The 26491-nt window shown below is 48.4% G+C and overlaps 1 protein-coding gene across 3 annotated transcripts; it reads left to right on the top strand.

Moving 5' to 3' along the window:
* The first annotated feature begins 659 nt into the window (after positions 1 to 659).
* slc4a8 (solute carrier family 4 member 8) lies at positions 660 to 23676 on the top strand. 3 transcript variants are annotated; one of them, XM_086168349.1, is made up of 25 exons: positions 660 to 1062; positions 8961 to 9042; positions 10221 to 10370; positions 10579 to 10714; positions 11648 to 11808; positions 14590 to 14766; positions 14849 to 14934; positions 16180 to 16337; positions 16423 to 16510; positions 16601 to 16747; positions 16839 to 16939; positions 18194 to 18368; positions 18445 to 18578; positions 18654 to 18899; positions 18987 to 19092; positions 19178 to 19339; positions 19404 to 19517; positions 19599 to 19760; positions 19841 to 20092; positions 20166 to 20234; positions 20314 to 20487; positions 20561 to 20692; positions 20763 to 20854; positions 21010 to 21115; positions 21232 to 23676. In XM_086168349.1, exons 1-25 carry the CDS (start codon positions 1024 to 1026, stop codon positions 21235 to 21237), a joined length of 3255 nt encoding a protein of 1084 aa, XP_086024475.1. In that variant the 5' UTR covers positions 660 to 1023; the 3' UTR covers positions 21238 to 23676. The 3 variants fall into 3 exon arrangements, with proteins under 3 accessions (XP_086024475.1, XP_086024473.1, XP_086024476.1); XM_086168347.1 differs by having other exon boundaries at positions 19404 to 19760; XM_086168350.1 differs by lacking the exon at positions 21010 to 21115 and having other exon boundaries at positions 19404 to 19760.
* The last annotated feature ends 2815 nt before the right edge of the window (positions 23677 to 26491 follow it).

Here is a 26491-nt window from a genome sequence, read left to right as displayed (position 1 = left end):
GGTGAATGCTGGCCCGTCTATATGACAGATGAATGAGAGGATGAATGGCTGTTTGTTTCTAAATGACAAGTGAATGAGAGGGTGAATAGTTGTTTGTTTCTAAGTGGTCGGATGATTAGAGGGTGAATGGCTATTTGTCTCTAAATGAAGTAAGAATGAGAGGGTGAATGTTGTGTATCTCTAAATGTGGCCCTGTGATGGGTCACAGCTGGGATTGGCTCCAGCCCCCTCACTAGAGATGAATGAATGAACGTATCGACTGACCTGTCAATCACATAGGACGCGACTCGAGTGCTGGGAATTGTAGTCCAATAGCAAATGCATCACATCCGACTAAACCAATAGCTGGCCCCCCCACATCTCACTTACTCCCCATTACAACGCAGTGGAACGTACCACTGAGCAGGGGGAAGGGGGCCGTACCAGCATAATTTTTTTCATCGCAAAATCACAGGCGTGTGCACTGAGTTATTTTTCGATTGTATAATTAATTAATAAATAAAGTTTTGGTGGCAAAACCTATTTTTCTTTTCCTCCCACCTTTATCGTGTTGTTTCGATGCAGGAAAGCTCTGTCGCATCCCCGGTTTCTGCGGCGCTGCGCTCTGATTGGTCGAGCCCGGCGTGCTTCTCCCGCATCCCGCACCCCTCCTGCCAACCGTGACAGGAGGAGGAGGAGGGGAGTGTGGGGGTGGGGGGTGCCGGCCGTGGAAACATCACAACACCACAGGCGTGGATCTACACGTCCTCCTCCTCTCCTCGCCCCAACGCACCCCACCACCCCCTCCACCCACCCCAACCCTGAGGAGATGTTTACTTCCGGCATGTATGCAGGCACAGGAAAACGAGCAGCTGGCGGTTCCTCCTGATTGCTTTCTTCTCGCCTCTCCTCACAGACCGCGCACGGAGGCTGACCCTCCACCCCTCCGTCCTCCTCCTTCACCCCGCAACCCCCCGTGTCACCCCTTGCACCCCCTCATCCCACACCCCCCCGCATCCTCTGCACACCGGGAGGGCCGGCAGCATGCCCGCAGACGACCCGGAGAGCATGCTCAGCTACCAGGTAGGGGTCCTGGGTTGGGGTGGGGGTGGGTGTGGGGTGATTTTAGCAAATGCAACACCGCTTCCACAAAACTACACCCACCCGCCCCCCATTTTCATCCCCTTTTGCAGAAACTTGGCTGCAGCCCCCCCCCCACCCCAGCACCACCACCACTTCCCGAGATGTGATTTCTCTTTTTGTAACTGTATAGGCTGTCTGCATGTGTGAAACTGCGTGACGCCGCGTGTTGTTGTCGTGGGGTGTCCTGCACGTGTGTGCGGTGACGCCACACACGCGCAAAATAGGATCTCATTCCGGGTGACAGACAGGTGGTTATTTGTTGTTGATGGTTGGGGGGGGGTCGCTCGTCCGGTAACGGATGGGGTGGGGGGGTCGTTTCCCTGTTGCACCCTCCAATGACCTTGACGCCATCCTTGCGCTGCGTCTTGGATCCACTCGGGGAGTGGGGTGGGGGTGGGGGGGCGGATGGATGGAGCACCAGGTGAACCAGGAATTTATATGATAAGATGCTTTCAGGCTTGAAATTTGTGTGTGTGTGTGTGTGTGTGTGTGTGTAGGGGGGGGGCACTCCTCAAACATTAGGGCTGAGTGTTTGAATCTCCTCACCCCTATTTTAAGGGTTAATGTATTTCAACCAATCACAGCGCTGCGGGCCAAGTGACCCCCCCACTCTTTCTCTTTGCCATCAAATCGATAAAGAATCAATAGGTGTCCCTATAATTGGAGGGCTGCATGAGTGCCGAAGTGTCCTTGGGCAAGGCACTGACCCATTGACCCCTCCACCTCCCCGCCAGAGCTGACTTTCCACTTCCTCTGCTCCACTTTAGAGCCCTGAATGCAACACCCTTGTGTGTGTGTGTGTGTGTGTGTGTGTGTGTGTGTGTGTGTGTGTGTGTATGTGTGTGTGTTTGTAACCTGGCTCACCTCCATGACTCATTGTTGGAATTAAAAGCAAGAAATAAGACACACCGATCAAACCTTAACCCTGTGTGTGTGTGTGTGTGTGTGTGTGTGCAGAGTGTATTACATGTTGTTAACATTTTCCAGAGCGTCTTACATAAGCTATATTTAAAGGCGGTGCTGCCATCACAGAGCGTCTGATCACGCCACCGCCGTTCTGACGTCTCTCCGGCCTCGATGACAGACATCCACGTGACGTTTTAAAAGCTGGAACTTTTCCTCCTGTGGTTCCGGCGAAGCTGCCGAAACCTTGTTTTTATGTGGAGGGGTGAAAAAACTCAGATGTGTGTTATGTAGCTTACACGTGACATCCTGCGGCTCTGTTTCCTGTTGGACGTACGCCATCGTTCTCCAGCGGTGAACGCCGGCGTGGGCGTCCATTATAAACCGTCGGAGAGGCGGAAAAGGATGCATGGCATTGAGCGAGGTGTGTGTGACTCATGCTGGGCCGAGGCAAACTGCTGCCCCCTGCATCATGGCTAACAAATGAATCACACCTCGCTAATAAGCCAGCTGTAATAAAATAAAGGAAATATAATTGCATTTCTTTGAGAACCCCCTGGCTGAGATGTGCGGCCATGTGGTTGCCAGTTAAACGCTCCTATGAAAAGCATCCGCTTCATATTAGCCATGTCCTAACTTTGTTAGCGGGCGTAGCCGCAGTAATGTCAGCCGAAGCAGAAATACTCCCGGTCTGAGCGCGCAAAACGTTGAACCGATGGCGACGTGACAGAAAAGGACTTTCGGTTCATGGAAGGGGCCCTCAGACGTAGGGCCGGGTGGAAGTGACAGGCCCAGTTGTCCCAGTAACTGCTGTCAAGTCAGGATGCTGCAGAGTGGAGTTTGTTTATAGCAGGGGTCTGAGACTTGCGGCCCGCGGGCCAATTGCGGCCCTGGGATCAATATTTTGCGGTCCCCTGCCTGAAATCAGATCTTTATGTTAATGCGGCCCGCGTGTTTTTTCTTCCTTGCATCTGGGGGATTTATACAAAAAAAAAACGGGCAAGGAAAAAAGGAAAAAGTAACTTTGCAATGTATTTTTGATTAAAAAACATCAACTGACATTGTTAAAACGATCTTTTTTTTTCTTTACTTTTTTCTATAAAAAAACACAAAAATGATAGCAAAAAATTACAGGCAAAATGAAAAAGATTGATTTGATAACCAGAATAGCCAGAATACCTCCTCTTATACATGCTGCCAATCAATTTTCTAATAAATTCTAGTGGCAAATTTTCCCACTGTGACAAGATTTTCTCTTTTAACTCGACAATATTTTCAGGGTGTCATTTTGATATTCATTTTTAACATTAATTTTTTGATGTATGTTTTAGAGGAACAGTTCATTACATATAAAGATTTGTATAATTTACCTGTTTACCTCCTTTACACTAAAACAAAGGAAAAATTTGGACTTAGTGTTACTTATAATGATTTTCCTGGTCCGGCCCCCTTGACATCAAATTAGGCCATATGTGCCCCCTGGACCAAAATGATTTGACAACCCTGGTTTAGAGACTGTGCACGTGTGTGTGCATGTGTGTGTGTGTGTTTGTGTGTGTGTGTGTGAGTTCCCAAAATAAATAACTGTGTTTTCCAACCTGATGGCAACCAACACAGATGCATTTTCTCATCACTACATGAACAGACCCCGACATGCTAGCTGAACATGGATGCGCCACGATGACACCGGCAGCGTTAAACCAACACCTCCGTGACAAGTTCGGATCAAGCAGAGCTCTGAAGGCGCGCTACCTAGCTTTGCATGTGATGAAGTTGGTTTTGGGAAGGAAGTGGGAGGGGCCAGCTGCAGCAGGTGGCAGGAGGACTTATGTTGCTAGCTGACAGCGGGAAGCGGATCCCCCCCGGCAACTGATGGTGTTTATGAACACCATCGTGAAATTAATCTGGAAGAGGGCAAAGGGATGGTTTCTAGCAGTGTGTGCGTGTGTGTGCGAGGGATCGGAAACCACATTTCTCTCTTTGCAAGTGGGATGTCTGTTTTCTGTATCCAAGACGTTCCCACGCTGGTTCTGCTTTTGTCGGCTCCAGAGATTGGCAGTCAACCATGTTTCTCTCTGCCATTTTTGTATGCTCGCGCATGTGTGTGTGTGTGTGTGTGTGTGCGCGTTTATGTCTGTGTGTGTCTGTGTGTGTGTGTTGCCTAGTGCCAGCCGCGAGGCAGCGCAGGAGAGAGGAAGACACAAGCGTTGAGGAGAAGGACGTGCCTGACGCAACCAACGCGCTGGCTATCGGTTTCAATGGATTCTTCACATTGCTGTTTCTGGATGAAAGAAAGCGCCACTGTGCCCTTGAGCAAGCATTGCCCGTTTAGGGACGGGGGGGGCGTTAAACTCTTTATTAGAAGAAGAAGCGGGACATGATCATCCCTTGCCATCTTATAGGCTCTGTTCTACAATGTCGTGGTGTTGGAGCTGCGTGATGCTAGCTGGCGTGCTAGCTCCCTCCGCCCCCCTCTGAACCCTGATGGAGGGAGAAGGGCATCCTGATGCGGCGCATCGATCGGCCCTCTCCGTCAGGAGGCCACAAATCACTGCTGCTCTATTTGTCCTGTGCATTTACAACCCGAGTCAGTGCTTCCAAAAACATTGGGCTCCTGGCAGGAGGGTGGAGCCGCTCACGGAAAACAACCTGCAAATCAGGCAGAAATAATTTAATACTGACTCTTTCACCTAGGTTTGAAATTCATTCATTCTCAATACCGCTTTTCTTGCAGTCAGAGTCACGGGGGATCTGGAGCCTTTCCAGGCTGTGATTGGGCGAGAGGCTCATCCACACATCTGGGCAGTGTAGGGCACATATGTCAAACTTGAGGCCCGTGGGCCTAAATGTGGCCCGCCACGTCATTTTACGTGGCCTGTGAGAATGTCTTAAAAAACTACATTTCCCACAATCCATGCCAATCATGTTACCCGCGAAGTGATGGCATCCATTAGATCGCAGTGTATCCACATCAACATGGTTTTAAACAAGTGGAATTGAGAAATATAAATGATCCCTTAATGTCCAGAAAAAGAAAAGTTGATGCAGATGAAAGGCTGTTTCAAAAAAGATGGGAAGGCGAACACATGTTTGTGCTTCAAGGAGACAAAAACCGTATGTCTATTGTGTCACGAGGCAGTGTCAAAGCGTACAATCTGCGTCAGCATTTTGACACCAAACACGGAGCCAAGTATGCCGAAATTAGCCTTCCAGAAAAACAACAAATTGAAAATGATAAAAAACAGTATTCTTCTTTATTCACTTGGATAGTTTGATCCAAGTGAGTAATGTGGATTTCTTCAACTGACAAAATAAAAGGACTTATGCCACAACAGAGCAACTAGTAAACATATTTTTTTTACATCTATGGAAATACATATGCAGCATTTTGGATTTGGATGAGTAATTTAACATTGAGTAGTAGTTACAATTTTTTTACATTACATTTGGTTACATTTAGTTACACTTATACTGTTATCGTTACATGTGCCCCTTTGGGGGCAACCATTATGCTGATGTGGCCCTCGGTGAAAATGAGTTTTACACCCCTGGTGTAAGGTCTCCTGTGAACTTCCTGCATTATTTCAGACATGGGGAGAACAAGTAGAATACACACAGAAAGGACAACTGTGGGAACCCAACCAGGAACCTCTCGCCGTGAGGAGGAGGCTAACAACTGTATACCCCCCCTCCACACTTCCTTCCATAAAATCCCCAAAAGACCAGTGATTGGTTTGCAGGTTCGGACTGTGAGTCACCCATCCAGGATTGACAGGAGATTTGTGACCGTAGCCATGACAACTGCATCCTGTCCAGATTTATAGCCGGTGCGTCGACTGTGGCCGCTCAGCTCGGCAAACCTTCATCTTTCAGGGAGGCTCTGCATCTCGGTGATGTGCTACAGTTGTCTGCTTGTCGTGTCTCTCCATCCACGGGGTTTACCCGTATGTTTCCTCGTCCGCTTATAAAGGACAGGCGCTCAAGGACAGGCAGCCATTTTGAGCTACCGCTAATCAGCGTGAACTTTTTTTTTTTTCCCCAATCATAAATCCTCCCAAAGCAGAAGCTGGAGGACGAGAGCTGCCGGAGGGTCGGTTGCCAGGAGATAAACGCCGGCAGCCCTAAAAAAAAAAATGAAACGAGGGACGACGCGTCAGTGGAAAATAACGTGGCTCCGTGCGCCAGCGGGCTCCCGGATCGAATGCAAAAGCCAAACATCCGGAGCAGCACTGCGCTTGGAGGAAGCACTTAATGTCACATGAGGGAGGTGAGACGTGAAAGATGGGGAACCATTAACCCGCTGTTAAACCGCTGCTGAGCTGTGACCCAGCGAGTATCGGACTTTTGTCTGCGCTGTGTGTTTGCAGCCAGCAGACCAGAATCTATGACCTGATTACCCCTTGCGGCTTTTACGATGGAACCGGGCTGGATGTGGGTCGACCCTGAGATTCTTTCCATTCTCCTCATTCGCTCAGTCAACACACAGAGTACATAACGCACCAGCGCTAGTGTGGTTGGCCACTTCCTCGCTGGAGGAACCTTCCGCAGGTCTGAGAACCTTCTCAGGAATGAGGGTTGCTCTTGGTGCATCAGAGGTACCAGGGACCAAAACCATCTTAGCTCCTACTCCGAGGCAGGGTCTTGTCACGGTTCCATTGGATCTCACAGGTGCTCGGTGATTGGTGGAACCCTTAAGCCACCTCCAATGCTAAATCATTCTTGCATTGCGCCGTTTTTTTAAAGTTATGTTGGTCAGATATTTTTCTCGGGACAAAATGGACACCCGAAATGGAGAGATTATTATGGTTCAGTTCGCGGTTGCAGGTCATCAAGGGACGGCTTCCTCCCTTTACCAGCAAAAAACGATAACTTCATTCCAGCTGGTTGCCGGGTCGTCCTTATGCACACTCTGTCTGCGTCCCTTTCTCCCACTCTATTTTCTGTCCTCTTTCTTGAGTCCTGCAAGGGGGCTGCATCTCTCTCTTCTGTTTTCCCTCCTTGGGTCTGTGCAAGCGCTCACTCCTTCTCTCTTCACTTCGTGCCAGTTAATGTATGCCAGTGTCCCTCCCTGGCTTCCTGTTACTGACCAGACCCCGTCTTTGAGCTTTTGATGCCAGTGACACGACCAGGCCAGCACCCTCCCGCCTGGCCTTCCAGGCCCCTTGAGTTTTGATTGTCTGCACTTCTTTGCCTGGCCTCCCATTGCCTCCTGTCCCCTCTTCGAGTTTTATTTGGATGCCCTCGTACCTGGCCTTCCTGTCCTGACCAGATCCCTGTTGGAGTTTTGTTTGGATGACGGCACCCTCCTGCGCCCTTCTGCCTTCAAGTACCCTTGACTTTTGATTTACGGTACTTCCCTGCCTGGCCTTTCAGTTCTGTCCTGCCCCCTCTTCAAGTTTTATTTGGGTGCCAGGGCTCTCCCGTCTGGTCTGCTGGTCCCAACAGGGGTATTGCCCTTCTGTCTGACCTTCAGATCCTATTTGGACTCCCCCTCGAGTTTTGTTTGGATGGCAGGGTTTCCCAGTCCCTACTGGGCTTGTGCTCTTCCACTTGGCTTTCTGGGCCACTCGAGTTTTGATTACTGGTACTTCCCTGCCTCGCCTCCCAGTTCCATCCGAGCCCCTCTTTGAGTTTTGTTTGGATGCTTGGGCTTCTCTGCCTGGCCTCTTGGTCCCGACAGAGTTAGCACCCTCCCACCTGGTCTTTTGTAACTGACCCGACCCCTCTTTAAGTTTTTGGATGCCAATGCCCAACGTTCCCCCCGGCACAGTCCCGACCGGGTGCTTGCGCCAGTGTTCTCCCAGTGCCGACTCTATACCTCAACGATGACTTTTTCGCCTCTGCGCTTTCCCGGGGACAGACTGTACAACACTCAATGAGCTGTTCACCCAATTCCGTAACTCTCAGTAAACTTTTTCTTCACTCTATCCCTGTTTGGCTTGGAGTCTTGTGTTGCACGTGGGTCCTAAAAAACAGACCATAACAGTGACAAAGAGGTCCAAGTCCTCTGGCCCACTACGCCACAGAGCAGTTTCCAGGGTTCACAGAGGAATATCTCGCTTTTTGACCAGAATAAGTGCAGAGGTAGCTCACGGCTAATGGGGTTCTTCTGATTCTTCCACCTCCATGTTGTCTTTGTCGTCTTTTTCGTTGGTTTGCTTTTGAGCGCGGGAATGCCCAACTAGAAGGTTCCCCCAGAGGAGGCTACTTCCTGGAACCAAACTGGAGCTGGACACATCTTAGAACCTGAGTTGTTTTTGCTTTCCAGTCTACTAAAGCACTCACACCATCATCCGCATAGTTGGACAATCACCTTTGCAATCGCGTGGGGTTCCCCCAGGTCCTCCCATGGTCCAAAAACACGCTTGGAACCAAATACATGGTTCACTGTATGAAAAATTTTCCAGAGGTGTGGATGAGAGGTTGAATGTCTGTTTCTATATGACGTGTGAATGAAAAGGCCTCCTGCGGGAATCCAACCAGAGACCTTCTTGCTGCGAGGAGGAAGTGCTAACAGCCATTTGCAATGATGAAATAATCCCAACCCCCGGCAGCCCCTCAGACCATGTGGTCTTCGTCTCTCCGGTTGTCACCTGTCAGGTTTCTATTCGTGATCTCAAAACTTTAAAAAAAAAAATCTCCAACATTCCATTAATCATTTGTGAAGCATGGGTGTCGTAACGACCCTGGTGACCCCCCCTGTGTTTTGTCCGTTAATGAAGGGAGCTGCGATTCCAGAGCCGCTCTGGAATTCGCCCTCGGTGTCAATGCGCGATCACAAGCACGGCGGTGACCGCTCTCGTCCTCCAAGGACACCAAAACATCCCTCGGGGTTCCAACCAGGAGGCCCAAGGAGTCCCCACCCCCCACCCCCACTGTAAAAAGTTTTCCCCGTTAAATCCTTCTCCATGTGTGCTTTTGTGTGTGTTCACCAGCGGCCCGACGAGGAGGTTGTCATCGACCAGGGCGGGACCAGCTCGGTGCTGAACATCCATTATGAGAAGGAGGAGCTGGAAGGTGAGTAAAGCTGCTCCCTCATAGACTTGTGCCAAAGTCTTCAGACAAATTTTTATTTCAACCTCACAGAGCTGAGCTGCACATCTCCATTCTCAATCAGATTAGCGTTAGCTTTAGCTTTTTCACTTGGAACATCAAATGGGACTGGCACGTCGCTGCCATCTTGTTTTGAGTTCACGGTTGGACTTGAAGACCAAACGGCCACTATAGGACAGCTGGCTAGAAGGTTCATCCTTGGTCAGAGGCAACAAAAATCAATTTTTCACCTGGCTTCAGTGCTCCACATCCATCCATCCATTTATCTTCTGTTTCTTCTCCGGGGTTTGGAGGCCCAGACCCCCCCTCTCCTTGTCCACTTGGTCCAGTTCTTTTGGTGGAATCCTGAGGTGTTCCCAGTCCAGCCCAGAGACACGGTCCCTGGAGCATGTCCAAGGTCTCCTGGAACACCTCATCAGGGAAATGTCCAGGAGACCTCCTGGCCATCTCGCTCCTCTAGATGCTGAGGAGCAGCAGCGCCTGAGCCCCTCCTGGAGAACCGTGTTCCTCGCCCCATCTCCGAGGGGGACCCCAGACACCCTGAGGTGATCCTACTCTTTGGGTCTCCACCTACAGCTGGAGACCTGTGGCGAGATCCACTAGTAAATCCAGAGCTTCTCCTTTTAGCTCAGCTCCTTCTTCACCATGATGCACAGCTGTAGATCTCCTGCTCCATGTTTCCCTTCACTCCTGAATAAGACCCTGAGATACTTGACGTCCTCCACCTGGGGTGGGAGCTCCTTACGACAAGGAAGGGTACTCCACCTTCTTCCAGCTGAGGACCACGTCCTCAGATCTGGAGGTGAAACCACTCCAGGAAGTCACGGTTGGACAAGACCAACTCTTTTCCATGTAAAACTGACAACACTAATATCTTCGGTCCTGAACCTTTTCTTCTCTTTCTTCTATGAGGTTTGTCACCTTGTAGAAGGGGACGGCCCTCCAATCAGAGGGTTGACGGTTCTATTCCTGACTCCTGATATCTGCACGCTGAAGTGTCCTTAGCAAGAAGCTGCTCTCCCCAGTTGCTCCCAATTGTATGCTTCGCACCTTGCAGGGGAACTCTGACGCCATTAATGGGGGATTGAATGAATGGATGAACGGGCAGTGCCACTACCTCCTCCTTTCTCCCCCCCCGACAGGCCACAGGACCCTGTTCGTCGGGGTCCGAATGCCGAGGCAGAGCCACCGCCACCACAAACCCCACGGCTCCCGGCACCGCAAGAGAGACCGGAGGGCCGGGGGCGGGGCCACGCAGCACAGCGAGGGTGGCGAGACCACGTCCAGCCACGGTACACGCACATACACACACACACACACACACACACACACACACACACACACAGAAAGCTCTCCAAAACTGACATGCTGGCAAATGAGCTGCCAAAGAGCAGGAACAAGATCGTGCCACTCATGTGTCTGTGCATTGAGTCCCAAGGAGACGGGAATGTCCATCAGAACCATCCTGCTTGTCTCACATCTCCCGTCGCTGTCCAACAGACACCCCGTCCCAGCGAGTCCAGTTCATCCTGGGCACGGAGGAAGATGCCGAGCACGCGGCCCACGAGCTGTTCACGGAGCTGGACGAGATCTGCGTGAAGGACGGCAAGGATGCCGAGTGGAAGGAGACCGCCCGGTCAGTGTTTACCCCTACCCGTTTGTAGAACCTTGACTTACGAAGGCATCCGCTCGGGAGTTTCCCCGGATACGAGCCATCGCTAAGTTGATTTTTTTTTTGCTTCGCGTCATAATATCCAAGTCAGGAGCGAGCGTTTTGACACCAATGTGCCAAACGTGAAGTGGCGTTTAAAGACAGCGGGACGTGCCGCCCACAGCTAGCTAGCCCGGAGAGAATAACAGAAAAACACAAATAAGGTGTGGGCGAGTGTGTGTGTGTGTGTGGTGGACTTGTCCGTTAAAGAGAATTAGAAGTTGTTGTTGGTGAGACACCGTGACGGAGAGCATCATCGGCGAGAAAGCGGGAGACATTTATATGGATTTGGTGCAGCAGACGGCAGGACGGCAAAGTGTGCATGTTACATTTAGCCACATTTAGCATTAAGTGAGTAGCCAGTAAATTAAGTTGATCAAAATTGATTTATTGATCCCCAAGGGAAAATTGCTTAAAGTGATCTTAAAGGTAGGGCAACTTAATAAAACCACTTATTTATTATATTTTATATATTACTTTTTATTTATGAAGTTAATTTTTCTGATTTAAAAACACGGGACGAAAGCAGGGGGAGCTGGAACGGACTAATAGCGTTTCAGTTCATTTCAAATAAGATAATAATACTCTATTGATCTGCAAAGGAGCAATTTGTTTCTCACACCAGCACAACAATCACAACATCAATAAATATTAATATAAAAAGAAGAGATAATAAAAAGGACAAAGTCAATAACAAGGATAGGAACAGATAACAGAATGACAACAAGGATGAATGGAATCAGATATACAAGGAAATAGAGTGATGAGCTGGGTCACGGGCCAATTCCACTCTTAAGTCAGAGGTATTATTATTATTATCTGTATTGTTTTGTGTGTTTAAACACTTCTTGTCTGCAGGTGGCTGAAGTTTGAGGAGGACGTGGAGGACGGCGGGGAGAGGTGGAGCAAACCCTACGTGGCCACTCTGTCCTTGCACAGCCTGTTCGAGCTGCGCAGCTGCATCATCAATGGCAGCGTGCTGCTCGACATGCACGCCGCCAGCATAGAAGAGATCGCCGGTATGTTCCAGAAGCGCGCCGGGCAAAAAATCTGCAGAGCCTGTCATTTTTGAAACAATGACATATTGCAGATATCAGCGTCTTGGTGCGTTCAGACAGCGGAGGAACCAGAAGCTAGGAAGTATTGCTCCTAGAACCATCCAAGCACCTACTCTGAGGCTCTTACAGTTCTATAGGAACTCGTGAGGTCAATTAGAAAATGAATGAAAAATACATTTATTCCATTAATGTTATACAGGATGAAAATTTGAGTATTGTGATGAAGTTCTTTATACTCTGTAATGCAATTAAAAAAAACAAAAATGACCTTTTCATGATATTCATGTATTTTGAGATAGGATTTTTGAGTTTTCTTAAGATGTAAGCCATAATCAGCTATATTAAAATAATAAAAGGCTTGCAATATTTCAGTAGATTTGTAATGAATCCAGAATTTATGACATTTTTGTTTTTGTAATTGCATTACAGAGGATGAAGAGCTTTATCACAATATTGTAAACAAGTCCTGTACAAGTGTGTTGCTTTAATTTAGAAAATATACATCTATATACATGTATCACGTGGGTAAATGAATGAGATGATTGATGTTCGCCCATTAACCCCTCGAAATGTCAGCTCGCTCAAAAAAAAGAATCGTTGATGTTTAATGCCATGTCTTCAACAAGACATGGACGGCTAAATATTTATTTACCGAAGCCAAAGGTAAAGCGGTGTATAAGGATTATAATATGAATGGTGACCAAACAAGGAGGATGACAATAGTCAGCTATTTTGCGACCAAAACCGCGAAACCAACACGGGTCTTTTTCTAAAGCTTTGCACACCAAGAAATGCAGCTTTCAAGGCAACTTATGCTGTATCCCACAGAATCGATGATGGTTGATTGATTTTGTTTATATAGTTTACTATTTTATTATTCTTCTATCCAGTAGCAGCTAATCAGGATATGCAATTTACTGCCTTTTACAATGGGTCATATTTAATATGGAGTAGAAATAAGTTTAAGTTACCATTGCTTCAGCCCTCGAATACCATTCAGGTTTCTTATATGGATAAAAATTATTTGCCCACCCCTGCTCTAGATACTTCTTGCAGAGCGCCATTTTAAAAGACGGATATGGTCACTGGTCAGATTTTTTCTTGCAAAAAAGGCCACCTTTGGACAGAACACTTTGAAGAACTGTCAAGATTTGGTCCCAGAAGGTAGCCACCTCCTGGGAAACCTTCTAGTAGTGCACTCCTGCACAGTAGGGTGACACCAGCGTCTGCGACATTTACCTAAATCTCCACACCGAACAAGAAACCTGCCATGTGAGGAACCCCATCAGCTGTTAGCTTCTTCTGTCCATTTTAGCCACTTTCTCACTGCAGGAACTTTTTGCAGCTCCTAGAACCTTTTCTCCATGCATTCAAACAACCAGTAACAAGGACCTTCAGCTCCTGGAACCATTTCAGCTCCTACTCTGATGCAGGTGCTTAGGTGATTGGTGGAACTCATAAGCAACGCCAATTTCCAGATACTTCTTGCGGAGCAGCATTTTTAAAACCTATGATTTATTGGGACAAAATGGACAGAAGGAGCGAGTAATGGGGCGACAAAGAGGTCCAATGTCTTCTGGGGTTCGCAGAGAAACGTTTACATTTTGGACCAGAATACGTGTAGAGTTCGAGAACAGGGTTCTTCACAGAGCGAACCAGTGCAGGGAGAAGATAAAAACACTTAAACCGTCCGATTCATGGATATTATTCCATGAACGCTGTGATAGCTGGAACCTCCATGTTGTCATGTCGTCTTCCTCTTCTTCTTCTCTGGTTTGTTTTTGGGTGTGGAGCTTAAGGTGGATGTAGCAGATGCTAGCGTCGTGGTCCCTCACTGCCTGTGGGAATGCTAAGCTACAAGGTTCCCCTGGAGTCGGCTACTTCCTGGAACCAAATGTTCCTAGGACACTTTTTAGAACTTCTCTTTCCAAAAGCAGCTCATGACATTTTTTCATTTTTATTTTATATGGCTCAGATATGATTATTGATTTGCGTGCCGCCCTTCCCTCTCGTCCCTGGTGTGTGTGTGTGTGGTGACTGTGTGATCATCTGATCGGAGGTGACCTCTGGATGGATGATATGATCAATTTCCTCCTGCAAAGACGAGGCAGAGAGAACAGGCCTGAGGGAAGCATCAGCTTGACCAGCATACACCACACACACACGCACACACACACACCATACACACACACACACAGGGCGTTCGTTTCCTCAGAGCGCAAGCAGACTGAAAATAGCCTTCGTGTGATTCTTAGTCATTCTACCCGAGCAGGAAACCGCCCGGTGTCATCGCAGCACGCCGGCGGTTTCCATGGAAACGGGAGACCCTGGGAGCCTCCGCCAAACACGGCTGTGGTGAGGAGGGGATTCTCGCGGCAAACCGATCTGCCGTTCATTTAGACCTTCTGTCTGGCTGCGCGCAATGACATGGCGAACGGGTGCTTGCATGCACGCAAACACACGCATACACACACACCCACACACACACACACACACTGAATAGATATCAAGGTGAATTTTCCAGCGTTAACAGGTAGCTAGGATCAGGGAAGGGTCCCAGAATTGTCAGAATTGCCCGTCCCATCAGGCCTGTGGAGACATCACAGGAGATCCTTCTCACCAGATAGCATCACTGTAAACACACATTAGCGCATTAGCCTTGAAGTGTACCAGTGTGTGTGTGTGTGTGCGTGTTAAGGTGTGTTTTGGCGTGCAAAGGAACATACTGCGGGTATGTTGCAGACATGGTGCTGGACCACCAGGAGGCGTCCCACGAACTGGACGACAGCGTGAGGGTGAAGGTCCGCGAGGCCCTGCTGAAGAGGCATCACCACCAGAACGAGAAGAAGAAGAACCTCATGCCCATCGTGCGTTCCATCGCCGAGGGGACACGCAAGCAGTCCGAGCCGCACCTGGCAGGTGAGACTCACCTGAGAAGGGGCGGAGAAGATACGTTGATAATAATGTGATCGTGAAGGTTCTCTTTCTCACGTGCACACAGCCACGTCTCTTCAACCTCCTTCCACCGCAGAGACATCCACCAAGAACGGTGCTGGACAGGAGGGTCCTCAGGTGGACCTCAGCAAGGTAAACCCCGGGTTTATGAGTCTCCATGTTCTCCCCGTGTCTGTTTCTCAGGCTTCGCCGGGTTCCTCCTGCAGTCCAAACACACGATGGAGGCTCATTGGAGGCCCTACATAGTCCAGACGTGTGATTTAGAGGGTGTTTTATTTCTGTCGTTGACACACGAATAAGCAGGTTGTCTGATGTATGAATGGTTATGTGTCTATATGGGGGTTGAATGGTTGCATAACCTGTGAATGAGCGTGAGAATTGTTTTATGACCCGTGAATGACAGGGTGAATGGTTGTATTTCTCTATGATGTGTGAATGAGAGGATGAATATTTGTATGACTCTTTATCACATATGAATGACAGTGAAGAATTGTATGACCTTAGAATGAGTGGGAGAATGTTTGTATTTTTCTACTTGACATATGAATGACAGGGTGAATGGCTGTATTTTTTGTTGATGTGTGAATGAGAGGATGAATATTCGTATGACTCTTAATGAAGCATGAATGACAGAATGAAGAACTGTATGACCTTAGAATGAGTGGGTGAATGTTTGTATTTTTCTACTTGACATATAAATGACAGGGTGAATGGCTGTATTTTTTGTTGATGTGTGAATGAGAGGATGAATATTTGTATGACTCTTTATCACGTATGAATGACAGTGAAGAATTGTATGACCTTAGAATGAGTGGGTGAATGTTTGTATTTTTCTACTTGACATATGAATGACAGGGTGAATGGCTGTATTTTTTGTTGATGTGTGAATGAGAGGATGAATATTTGTATGACTCTTAATGAAGCATGAATGACAGAATGAAGAACTGTATGACCTTAGAATGAGTGGGTGAATGTTTGTATTTTTCTACTTGACATATGAATGACAGGGTGAATGGCTGTATTTTTTGTTGATGTGTGAATGAGAGGATGAATATTTGTATGACTCTTTATCACGTATGAATGACAGTGAAGAATTGTATGACCTTAGAATGAGTGGGTGAATGTTTGTATTTTTCTAGTTGACATATGAATGACAGGGTGAATGGCTGTATTTCTTGTTGATGTGTGAATGAGCAGGTGAATGGTTGCATGTTTCAATGGGGTGTAAATGACAGGGTGAATAATTGTATTTCTCTTGTTGACGTGTGAATGAATGGGTGAATGGTTGTATGTATCTCTGTATAACACTGAGCGAGAGGGTAAACAGTCACAAAGGCTGAAGACGAGACAAAGCCTTGACGATGCCGTCTGCTCCAGGTGGACCTGCACTTCATGAAGAAGATCCCGGAGGGTGCCGAGGCCTCCAATGTGCTGGTGGGAGAGCTGGACTTCCTGGAGAGCCCGGTGGTGGCCTTCGTCCGCCTGTCTCCGGCGGTGCTCCTCACGGGGCTCACCGAGGTGCCCATACCCACCAGGTAGGCTCAGCAGATCCAGCTCAGTATCCGAAGATCTCCTGGGCGCCGCCGACGTTCACCAAAATCGTCTGGTGGTGGATATCAGGTTCCTCTTCATTCTCCTGGGTCCGGATGGGAAGGCCCAGCAGTACCACGAAATTGGACGCTCCATGGCGACCATCATGACCGACGAGGTCAGAGCTTCTCCAAAACATTGAGACGTTAGAGGAGCGATCGAACAGCCACGCACGTCCCACAGCTGGAGCTCCTCAAATGTGTTCCAGATCTTCCATGGTGTGGCCTACAAGGCCAAGGACAGGAGTGACCTTCTGGCCGGGATCGATGAGTTCCTGGACCAGGTGACTGTCCTTCCGCCGGGGGAGTGGGATCCCTCCATCCGCATCGAGCCTCCGAAGAACGTGCCATCTCAGGTATCCGGCCCAAACTTCTGAAACATCTGCCTCCATCTGTCCTACTTTGCTGTAACCCTTCAATGTCTTGGTCCTTCCTGGACGGCTGCAGGAGAAGAGGAAGATGCCCGGGGTCCCAAACGGCACCGTCTGCCAGGTGGAGGAGGAGCTCCACGCCGAGCACCACGGCCCAGAGCTGCAGAGGACCGGGAGGTGAGAAGATCCTGCACAGACCTGGTTTGGGGACACCAAGGAGAAGAGCGGAGGCTGCAGAAATGAAGATGTGAAGGATGGAAAGGATCAGGAGGGAGTTCATCGGCGGGAGGACACATGTTCGATGTTCTGGAGATAAACCTGGATCAGAGGAGGGATGGAGAAGATGTTGAGGAGGCCTGGAGGAAGACCAGAGTGGATGTTAGTGGATGGGAACAGGACAGGAAGTGGAGGTTTAGATTGTGGGAGATGGTTGGCTGTAAGTTAAATGGAGGCATATGATTGGCTGTGGATTAGATAGAGGCAGATGATTGGCTGTGGGTAAGAAGGAGGCAAATGATGGGCTAACGGTTAAATGGATGCAGGTGATTGGCTTAGGGCTAGATGGAGCGAGATAATTGGCTGTGGATCAGATGGAGGCAGATGATTGGCCCGGGGTCAGATGGAGGCACATGATTAGCTGAGGGTCAGCTGGAGGCAGGTGATTGGCTGTGGGTCAGCTGGAGGCACGGGATTGGCTGCGGGTCAGCTGGAGGCAGCTGATTGGCTGTGTAACATTTTGAAAGCCAGTGATATCCAGATGACCTTTACCCTCCTAACCGAACACCAGCAAGCTACAATAGCTAATTCTTTCTATTAAAAAAAAAAAGAGAAGAAATTAATGAATTGCCATTGCCAAGTTTTACATGCCTCTGGAATCATCGAAAACATTGCAGGAAAAGAGAGTTCGGGATTAGTGTACTTTAAATGCACCAGATTTCTTTGGGAAAACAAGGGATAGAAACAGGCTACACAACATGTGGGGCAGTGATTTTTTTTCCACCGATAAACAAACAAACAAAAACAAAACAAAAAAAAAATAAAAAAATCAACAAACACAGCTACAACTGGAAAATTAATTTAAACTGACCCTTTTGGATACAATGAAGGAATGATCCATGTCCTTCATGTCACTTTAGAAACAGCTGCGGTATTGAAAATATTTATTTAAGAAAAAGTGAACGACAGATGAGTATATTTATATATAGAAATACACGAGAATACAAAAAAGTAACAAAACAATGGGGATATAGGCTAAAAACAGAACAAATTCTTTGATACCTTTAAATTCTCCAGTGTCAAGTCAGAGGAGAGGCAGGAGGCAGGTGATTGGCTGGGGGTCAGCTGGAGGCAGGTGATTGGTTGTGGTGTTTCTCATTCATCTTCTCCTCTCAGCACCTTCCCATTCCACCAGCTGTGTCCTCCCTGCTCCAGGCTCTTTGGAGGTCTGATCCTGGACATCAAGAGGAAGGCCCCGTTCTACGTGAGCGACTTCAAGGACGGGATGAGCCTCCAGTGCGTGGCCTCCTTCCTCTTCCTCTACTGCGCCTGCATGTCTCCCGTCATCACCTTCGGGGGTCTGCTGGGCGAAGCCACCGAGGGACGCATTGTAAGAACCCGGGACAACCCAGACAGACCCGTCGCCCGGAGCATCTCGAGCCGACGATCCCATCTCTGTGTTTCAGAGCGCCATCGAATCCTTGTTTGGCGCCTCCATGACGGGCGTGGCGTACTCGGTGTTGGCGGGCCAACCCCTGACCATCCTGGGCAGCACCGGTCCCGTGCTAGTGTTTGAGAAGATCCTTTTTAAGTTCTGCAAGTAGGCACCCCCTCCATCGCTGGTGTGTTCACCATCTCCAGATGTTGACCCTCCCCTCCGCCTTTGTCCCTCCAGGGACTACAACCTGTCCTACCTGTCGCTGAGGGCGTGCATCGGCCTGTGGACGGCGCTGCTGTGCCTGGTGCTGGTTGCCACGGACGCCAGCTCCCTGGTGTGCTACATCACCCGCTTCACCGAGGAGGCCTTCGCCGCCCTCATCTGCCTCATCTTTATCTACGAGGCCCTGGAGAAGCTGCTGCACCTGGGGGAGATCTACCCCTTCAACGCCCACAGCAACCTGGATAAACTCACGCTGGCCTAGTGAGCAGGACGGAGGGGGGGGTCAAAGTTCACGGCTGCCGTTCTCTCGCCGCTCTTCCTCTCACCCTCTATTTCCTCTCTGTGCAGCTGTCGCTGCGCAGAACCCGACAACCCCAGCAATAAAACCCTGGAGCTCTGGAGCAGCAGGAACCTGACGCCTGCCGCCGTCCCCTGGGCAAATCTTACCGTCAAGGTGAGCGAGGAGGCGGAACAACCGGTTCCCTACCCGACCGTAATGCGCCGCTAGCTTAATCAAACGCCGCGTGTGTGTTTTCCAGGAGTGCGTCGGCCTGCAGGGGCAGTTCGTGGGCACGGCGTGCGGCCACCACGGCCCCTACACCCCGGATGTCCTCTTCTGGTCCACCATCCTTTTCTTCTCCACCTTCTTCATGTCTGCGTTCCTCAAGCAATTCAAGACCACCCGCTACTTCCCCACAAAGGTAACCACACACCGAGCGTCGTCGCCACCGGACGGATTACAGCTTCTCTGTCCCCTCCACCCAGGTGAGATCCACCATCAGCGATTTTGCGGTGTTCCTGACCATTGTCATCATGGTGCTCCTGGACTACTTCATCGGCGTGCCCTCGCAGAAGCTAAAGGTGCCCAGCAAATTTCAGGTACCGAGTGAGCGGACCGCCGCCCCATGCGTGAACGTCGGTGAGGAAACAGGTGCAATCTTCTCCGTGTTCTTCTCCAAGCCCACCAGAGATGACCGCGGCTGGTTGATCAGTCCCATCGGCCGCAACCCGTGGTGGACGGTCCTGGCGGCCTCCATCCCTGCGCTCCTCTGCACCATTCTGATCTTCATGGACCAGCAGATAACGGCCGTCATCATCAACCGCAAGGAACACAAACTGCTGGTACGGAGGAACCCCGCCGTGCGCACGCTTCCCCGTCAGGCATTCCCCTTCCCCTCACCCAGCTGGTGTTTGCCTTGCAGAAGGGCTGCGGGTACCACCTGGACCTCCTGATGGTGGGGGTGATGCTGGCGGTCTGCTCCGTCATGGGCCTGCCGTGGTTCGTAGCCGCCACCGTGCTGTCCATCTCCCACGTCAACAGCCTGAAGCTGGAGTCGGAGAGCTCGGCGCCCGGCGAGCAGCCGCGCTTCCTGGGCATCCGGGAGCAGCGACTCACGGGGCTGCTCATCTTCTTGCTCATGGGTTGCTCCGTGTTCATGACCGGGGCGCTGCAGGTTAGTCGCCGCCCGCCTCCTGGTCGGGGTAAAAACATCGGACGCTCCATCACCCGAGATGTCTCCTTCCTAGTTCATCCCCATGCCGGTGCTGTACGGAGTCTTTCTCTACATGGGGGTCTCCTCGCTGAAGGGCATCCAGGTAGCGCAGAAGAACCCGCACCTCGATCCAGGCTGGGTGTCGTTTCCACTCCTGATCGCGGTCCTTTCTCCTCCCCCAGTTCTTCGACCGGCTGAAGCTGTTCGGGATGCCGGCAAAGCACCAGCCTGATTTCATCTACCTGCGCCACGTCCCCCTGAGGAAGGTGCACCTCTTCACGCTCACACAGCTCACCTGCCTGGTGCTCCTCTGGGTCATCAAGACCTCCCCCGCCGCCATCGTCTTCCCCATGATGGTGAGTCCAACCGGCGGCGCCCGCATCCGCCGACACCCCCTCGCCTTACGTGTGCTGCTCCTTCACCCCGCAGGTCCTGGCGCTGGTGTTCATCCGCAAACTTCTCGACCTCTGCTTCTCCAACCGGGAGCTGAGCTATCTGGATGACCTCATGCCCGAGTGGAAGAAGAAGAACCTGGACGACGCCTCCAAGAAGATCGAGGAGGTAGTCCCGACCCGAGGGAGGGGCGCGGACGGGAAGCGACGGGAGGGTGACGGTGCGTTTTGCTCCGAAGGAATCCCAGGAGATGCTGAGGGCCGACGAGGACCCGGGCGTGGTTCGGATCTCCATGGAGAGCAGCAAGACCTCCAAACCGCACGACCCCAAGTGAGTAGGCCTCCAAGCTCCTCAGATAAGGTCTTCAGGGTCGTGTTCTTGTCCGGTGTGGGCCGTCGTGTCTTCTAACCCCCCTCCGACCTTGAACCTCCTCTCTTCCTCCCACCGTGGACCTTCTGCATGGTCTGATGCTCCTTCTCCCCCAGGTGTGACCCCTCTGACATTAACATTTCTGACGAAATGTCAAAAACCACCGTGTGGAAATCCCTCAACTCCGCTCAAAGGGATCCCCGCCCCGCTGCTGCTAAGAAGGCAAGCCCACCCCCACCCCCACCCCTACCTGTCCTCAACTCCCCCGAACACACACACCCACACACACACACTCTACCTTCAACCTTCATTTAACCTGTGTATGCTCTCCTCTGCAGGATTGAAGGGATCTCCTTCATAGACGAGTAGAATCAAATCTGGACGCCCAGCAGATGGTACCTTCTCACCTAGATGCACACACACACACACACACACACACACACACCTTCGTGGCGACTGTACATACAGAGGACCGAAGCCCTAACCCCCCAACCCGCTACCCATTTTATCCCCCCGGACGCAGTTTTCATCCCTCCATCTCGCGTCGTTCCGGACGAAAGCGGCGCATTTGCGGAAAGCCTTGAAACAGGTTTCCAGTGGTGTATTTTCTGGAGAGGCTCCACCAGCAGCGCCGGGAGCCAATGGGGGGAGGAAGGGGGCGGGGCATAATCATAGAATCTGGCAGCAGAAAGAAAGAAAAAAAAAAAAAAAGCCATACACTTTTCGGAGTTTCATTTGGACGTGCATCTGGAACGTCCCAGCCACTAAAACTGTCCCCTGAACACACTTCAGGTTTTGGAAACCCTCATCTAGTAGAGTCTCTTCTATCTTAACGTGCCCGGAGTGTGTCCTTCTTCTCCTTCTTCTTCTTCTCTAACTTCTTCTTCTTCTTCTTCTTCTTCTTCTTCTTCTTCTTCTTCTAGTAGTGCTTATATTGTCCATTATATGGTAGATTTAAGAAAAAAATGAAATAAAAAAAGCGTTGCCGGCTCAGCAATACATAGCAACATCTATGATGTTCGGCAGGTCGCGTGTGATGCTGTGATCTCCACGACAACCTTTTTCGCCCTTAATGGGGTCGTAAACGCTCAGAGCGGGTGGTCACCCTCCGTGGTTATCGTCGTGTGTGTGTGTGTGTGTGTGTGTGTCGTGTAGCGGAGAAATATATATTGTGTTTATTGTGCTGGGACGGGTGTATTGGGGTTGTTTTCATTTGAGCAATAATTTACCCAAAGTCCAACCCAAACTGACTGCACGGATGCTAAACGTGACCTCTCACCGGCAGCAGGGAGCGTTTGTGCCGCCGCTTTTCCTGCAACGCCACCTCACTTCCTGTTCAGGGAAGATCCCCCTCGTCCAAAGCAAACCGGACGAAAACCTGGCGGCGTCTGACCGACCTCTCCTCTGCGTGTCACCAGAAGCTGGGTTTATTTAACTCATTTAAAGTAGCACTTTTTTGTAGATAACGAAATTTCTGATATATTTTTTGATTTCGAGAGATCTATTACACAAAATAGTTTTACAATAATTTGTTAAAATAATTTATTATGTGTATGTATATATATACTGCTCAAAAAAATAAAGGGAACACTTGAACAACACAATGTAACTCCAAGTCAGTCACACTTCTGTGAAATCATAGTGTCCACTCAGGAAGCAACACAGATTCATTTTGATTTGTTTTAAGGACATTACATCAAAGTTGGATCAGCCTGGAGTTTGTTTTTACACTTTAATTTTGAGTGTGATTCCTAATCAGACCTCCATGGGTTGATACAATTGATTTCCATTGATCATTTTTGTGTGATTCAACTGTGTAAAGAGCAAAGTATTTCATAAGAATATTTCATTCATTTAGATCTAGGATGTGTTTTTTAAGTGTTCCCTTTATTTTTTTGATCAGTGTATATATATATACATATACATATATATATACACATATACATATACTGTATATTGATTCTGACTGTATCTCTCTTTGCTTTCTGTGTATATGACATAAACGACGTACAAGCTAAGCTAAGCTAAGCTAACCCTAAAGGGGAGGCCAAGTAATACTTTGACGAATGAACTCAGATGAATGTCTTAACGGCGATAAATGATGAAAACATTAACCGTATCATATTTTAGCGGGGGGAAAAAAAAGACTCGAGATGTAAGAGCTCGGCGGCGGGGGGGGGGTAGATGCTAATCCACCTCTTACTCTCTAGCTAAGTAACAATGTGCACCGCCGTATGATTTGCGTGCCAGCATGCTTGCACGCCTACGGAAAAAGGTTTCCAGGGTGTGTTTTCGAGACGTTTGAATGTGCTTCCCACATGCGCGTTTGCCCGACAACCGAATGACGAAGGGCACGCTCGTCAATGTACGTGTGAATGTAAGGCGGGCGAACCCGAACCTGGTGCATTACAAGCCGTTCGCTGAATGCATAACAACGATGAGGCGGCGAAAGTCAAACTCACAGCGTCTGACCTCTTTCTTTTCTTTTCTTTTCTTTCGGTTTTACATACAAAATATAGAGCGGAAAAAAAAAAGAAAACGGTCCCTGTTTTGATTTGTGTGTGTAGATACAGGTAAAGCTGTGCGTGGCCACATCAATATACAATAAACGTGGTGTGTGACAAGGTGAGAACAGAGATGAGGTCTCGGAGCCATAGATACCTAGCGCACCGCCGCCGTGTCTCTAAAAAAAGAATTCTACATGTTTTATATGTATATGTACTGTTCATTTTTGATTATGGGAGAAATTAAAAAAAAAGGAAAATATATAGTTTAAACGAAAACTGGGTGGCTTGTTTTGTTGGTTTGTATGACAGCATATCAATGTGTAGTTACAGACTCTGTCCGCTAGATGGCAGCATAGCCAAACACCAACAATCTCCTTTTTTTATATAATTTAATAGTAATTTGTCCGACTTTAAATGAGGACCCAAACGCCTTTCCGGGGGTTGTGGGGCACATTGGTAGCTGTTTAGACCCAAATGGCATACTTCTGCTGCACCCTTCCCCCATCTATAAGTTGAGAAACACGCTGTTTCACATCTGGAGGTCATCCTGCCTGCGTGCGTGTGTGCGTGCGTGCGCGCACCCGGAGGGGCGTCATGTGACCCGGGCTCCCGCCCGGGGTCTGCTGATTGCAAACAGCTGGACTGCACGGACACACTCCGCCAATCAGACGGGCCGCTGGCCCATGACGTCACGGGAGGCCCGGAGGCGGACGTCACGCTGTTTATCGCGGGAGTTCGAAGTCACGTCATTTATTTTTTAAAGTATAAACGTACAAACATGGCTACATTCAATCGTAAATCAATTACATTTAACTGACATGACGAAAGGTAAAGACTCTTATTTTGTATACAATAAATTAACTGTGAGAGGGACAAGAGGAGAGTCGTGTGGAAAACAATGTATAATTCAAGAAACAACCAAAAAACAAATTTAGCTTGATGGATCTAAGGGAATATCATTCATAAAACGGTATATTTTTTGAGTTTTGGATTTTTTCATTTTAAATATTTTTTCAGTAGGTAAAATTGCGGGGCTATTTTTGCATTCTATATGTAGAACTTGGCCAAACCTAAAATAACATTGACACAGAGTTCATCTCTTTTGTTTCCTAAAAGTAAACCAAATGACAGATCATCTTTTGATAAAACGATAGGTCATCTTTTGATAGAGAAATTAGTGGTGATGGAAATCTTTCTTAGATCCATTTTGAGTTTTAGCCATTGCCAAATATATACACAAATCTGCTCAGCCAAGTAGTGTCAGTTCTGCTGCCAATTGCTGCGTTGAATATCCCGGGCATCCCTCTGATTGGTAAAAATTTCAAGTTATAATAGCCTGTGTGATTTACTTTACCGGGACAAATGATATAAATGACATAAAAATCTTTATTGATCCCGCAGGAAGTAAATGATCTTAGTGGCTCAATACAGTAAAGAAATAGAAATAAATAAAACAACATGAAAGTAAATACATTAATTAAGGTAATATAGATATAACTAGTTTCAAGATTAACAATAACATAATATAAGTGGTGTTGAGGTTTAAGATATATGAGTTAAACGGTGGATCGACAGATAGATTGGTTTATTAGCCCCAGGCAGAAATTAAAATGTCATAGCAGGTCAGGAGCATCAAAAAACAATAAAGTAATACAAACTTTAATACAAAAAAAAAATAAAACAGAGATAAGCTGTTTCTAATATTTCAAGTAACAATGTGAGCTTCCTCATGGAGCACTCTCTGTTTTGATGCAAATACTTATATATATACATAAATATGTGTATATATAAATATATATAAATGTATATGTATGTGTGTTACCTCAAATCCTGGGTCTGCCAGGCAGCACGTTTCTTGTAAGTTAAATTATTCAATTGCTGAGCCAGACCTTGGAGCCTTTCGTATAAAATCACACCCTTGCTTTCTATAAATATTTACTGATATATCAAGGGCAGATGACAATGGTGCGGCCAGTGTTCGCGGCGCCGTGGAAACGCCCGGCCTTTCCTGTGTTGAAGCGCTGCGCTCCAGTGTCCAGCTCCAGATTCAAAAATAAATGATAAGTGTAGTTAAGCGTGTGAGTCAGAGAAGACGTCAGTGTGATGCGATCTCTCTCTCTCTCTCACACACACACACACACACACACACACACACACACACACACGGCTGGGGGCTAAGATATTCATGTTTTCGTTGTCTTGATGAAAACGGATGATGACCCATGTTCAGGAAACCGTGACTGCAGGATAAGGGATAGATTATAGATTATAAATGAATGAATGAATCGATAATGCTTTAAGGGATCTCTGGTTACCAAGACATTATTGTCCTGTTTGCCAATATTCGTACCAGCTACGAAAAAATAATATCTCTCAACATATCTTAGTTTGTATAGAATTGTAAAAACACTTTTCAGTCTCGGGCCACCATTGTTGTTTACGTTGCACCATTGTCTGTGATGACATCACAAGGTTGGCCCATTTTACTCTTTGGTGTAAAAAACATAATCTGTGCAACCCTTCCCATTTGGACCCAGGAGAGACATGAGCGAGGAGGATAACGCTGAAGACAGAAGTTAAAACGAGCTTCAAAATGAAGACATAAAAAGACCCTAAGAGGCAGCAAAAGTCGTCGGGGTGCGTGCAGCAAATGCATTGCTATGCTAACACTTTATTGTAAGGAGGTGCACTTTTTGTCGTAGGCTGTTCATCAGATGCTATTTCTGCAGCAGGACAGCTAGCATCTTCTGCCTTTGGCGTTTCTTCCAGCAGGCTTCAATCGTTTCCTGAGGACCTATTGTCTACTTGTGGAAGAGAACTGTCGGCACGACGTTTGGCTTTACCGTACTTTTAACACCAGCAGCACCCATAAGCTCTTTCAGCAGCTTAGCTCTGCTAAATGTGTCAAACGCATCCGAAGACAAGCGGCGAGAACACGGCCTTGGATCTTTAGGAAGTTGTGAAAGTCCACAAGCAATTTCCCACTCTTTTTTTTCTGTCTGTGTCCCTTGGAAAGCTGTATAGCCTAGCATCGTTGTTTACCTTGGACTGAAAATTGCACCCACAATGTGCCGATATTACCATATATACC

Source organism: Fistularia commersonii, chromosome 21 (assembly GCF_037954325.1).
Source record: "Fistularia commersonii isolate RoL2024-O1a breed Wild chromosome 21, RoL_Fcom_v1.0, whole genome shotgun sequence".
In the NCBI taxonomy this organism is placed as follows: Eukaryota; Metazoa; Chordata; class Actinopteri; order Syngnathiformes; family Fistulariidae; genus Fistularia; species Fistularia commersonii.
Note: the sequence above shows the minus strand (reverse complement) of the source record. Positions and strands in the feature narration are given on the sequence as shown.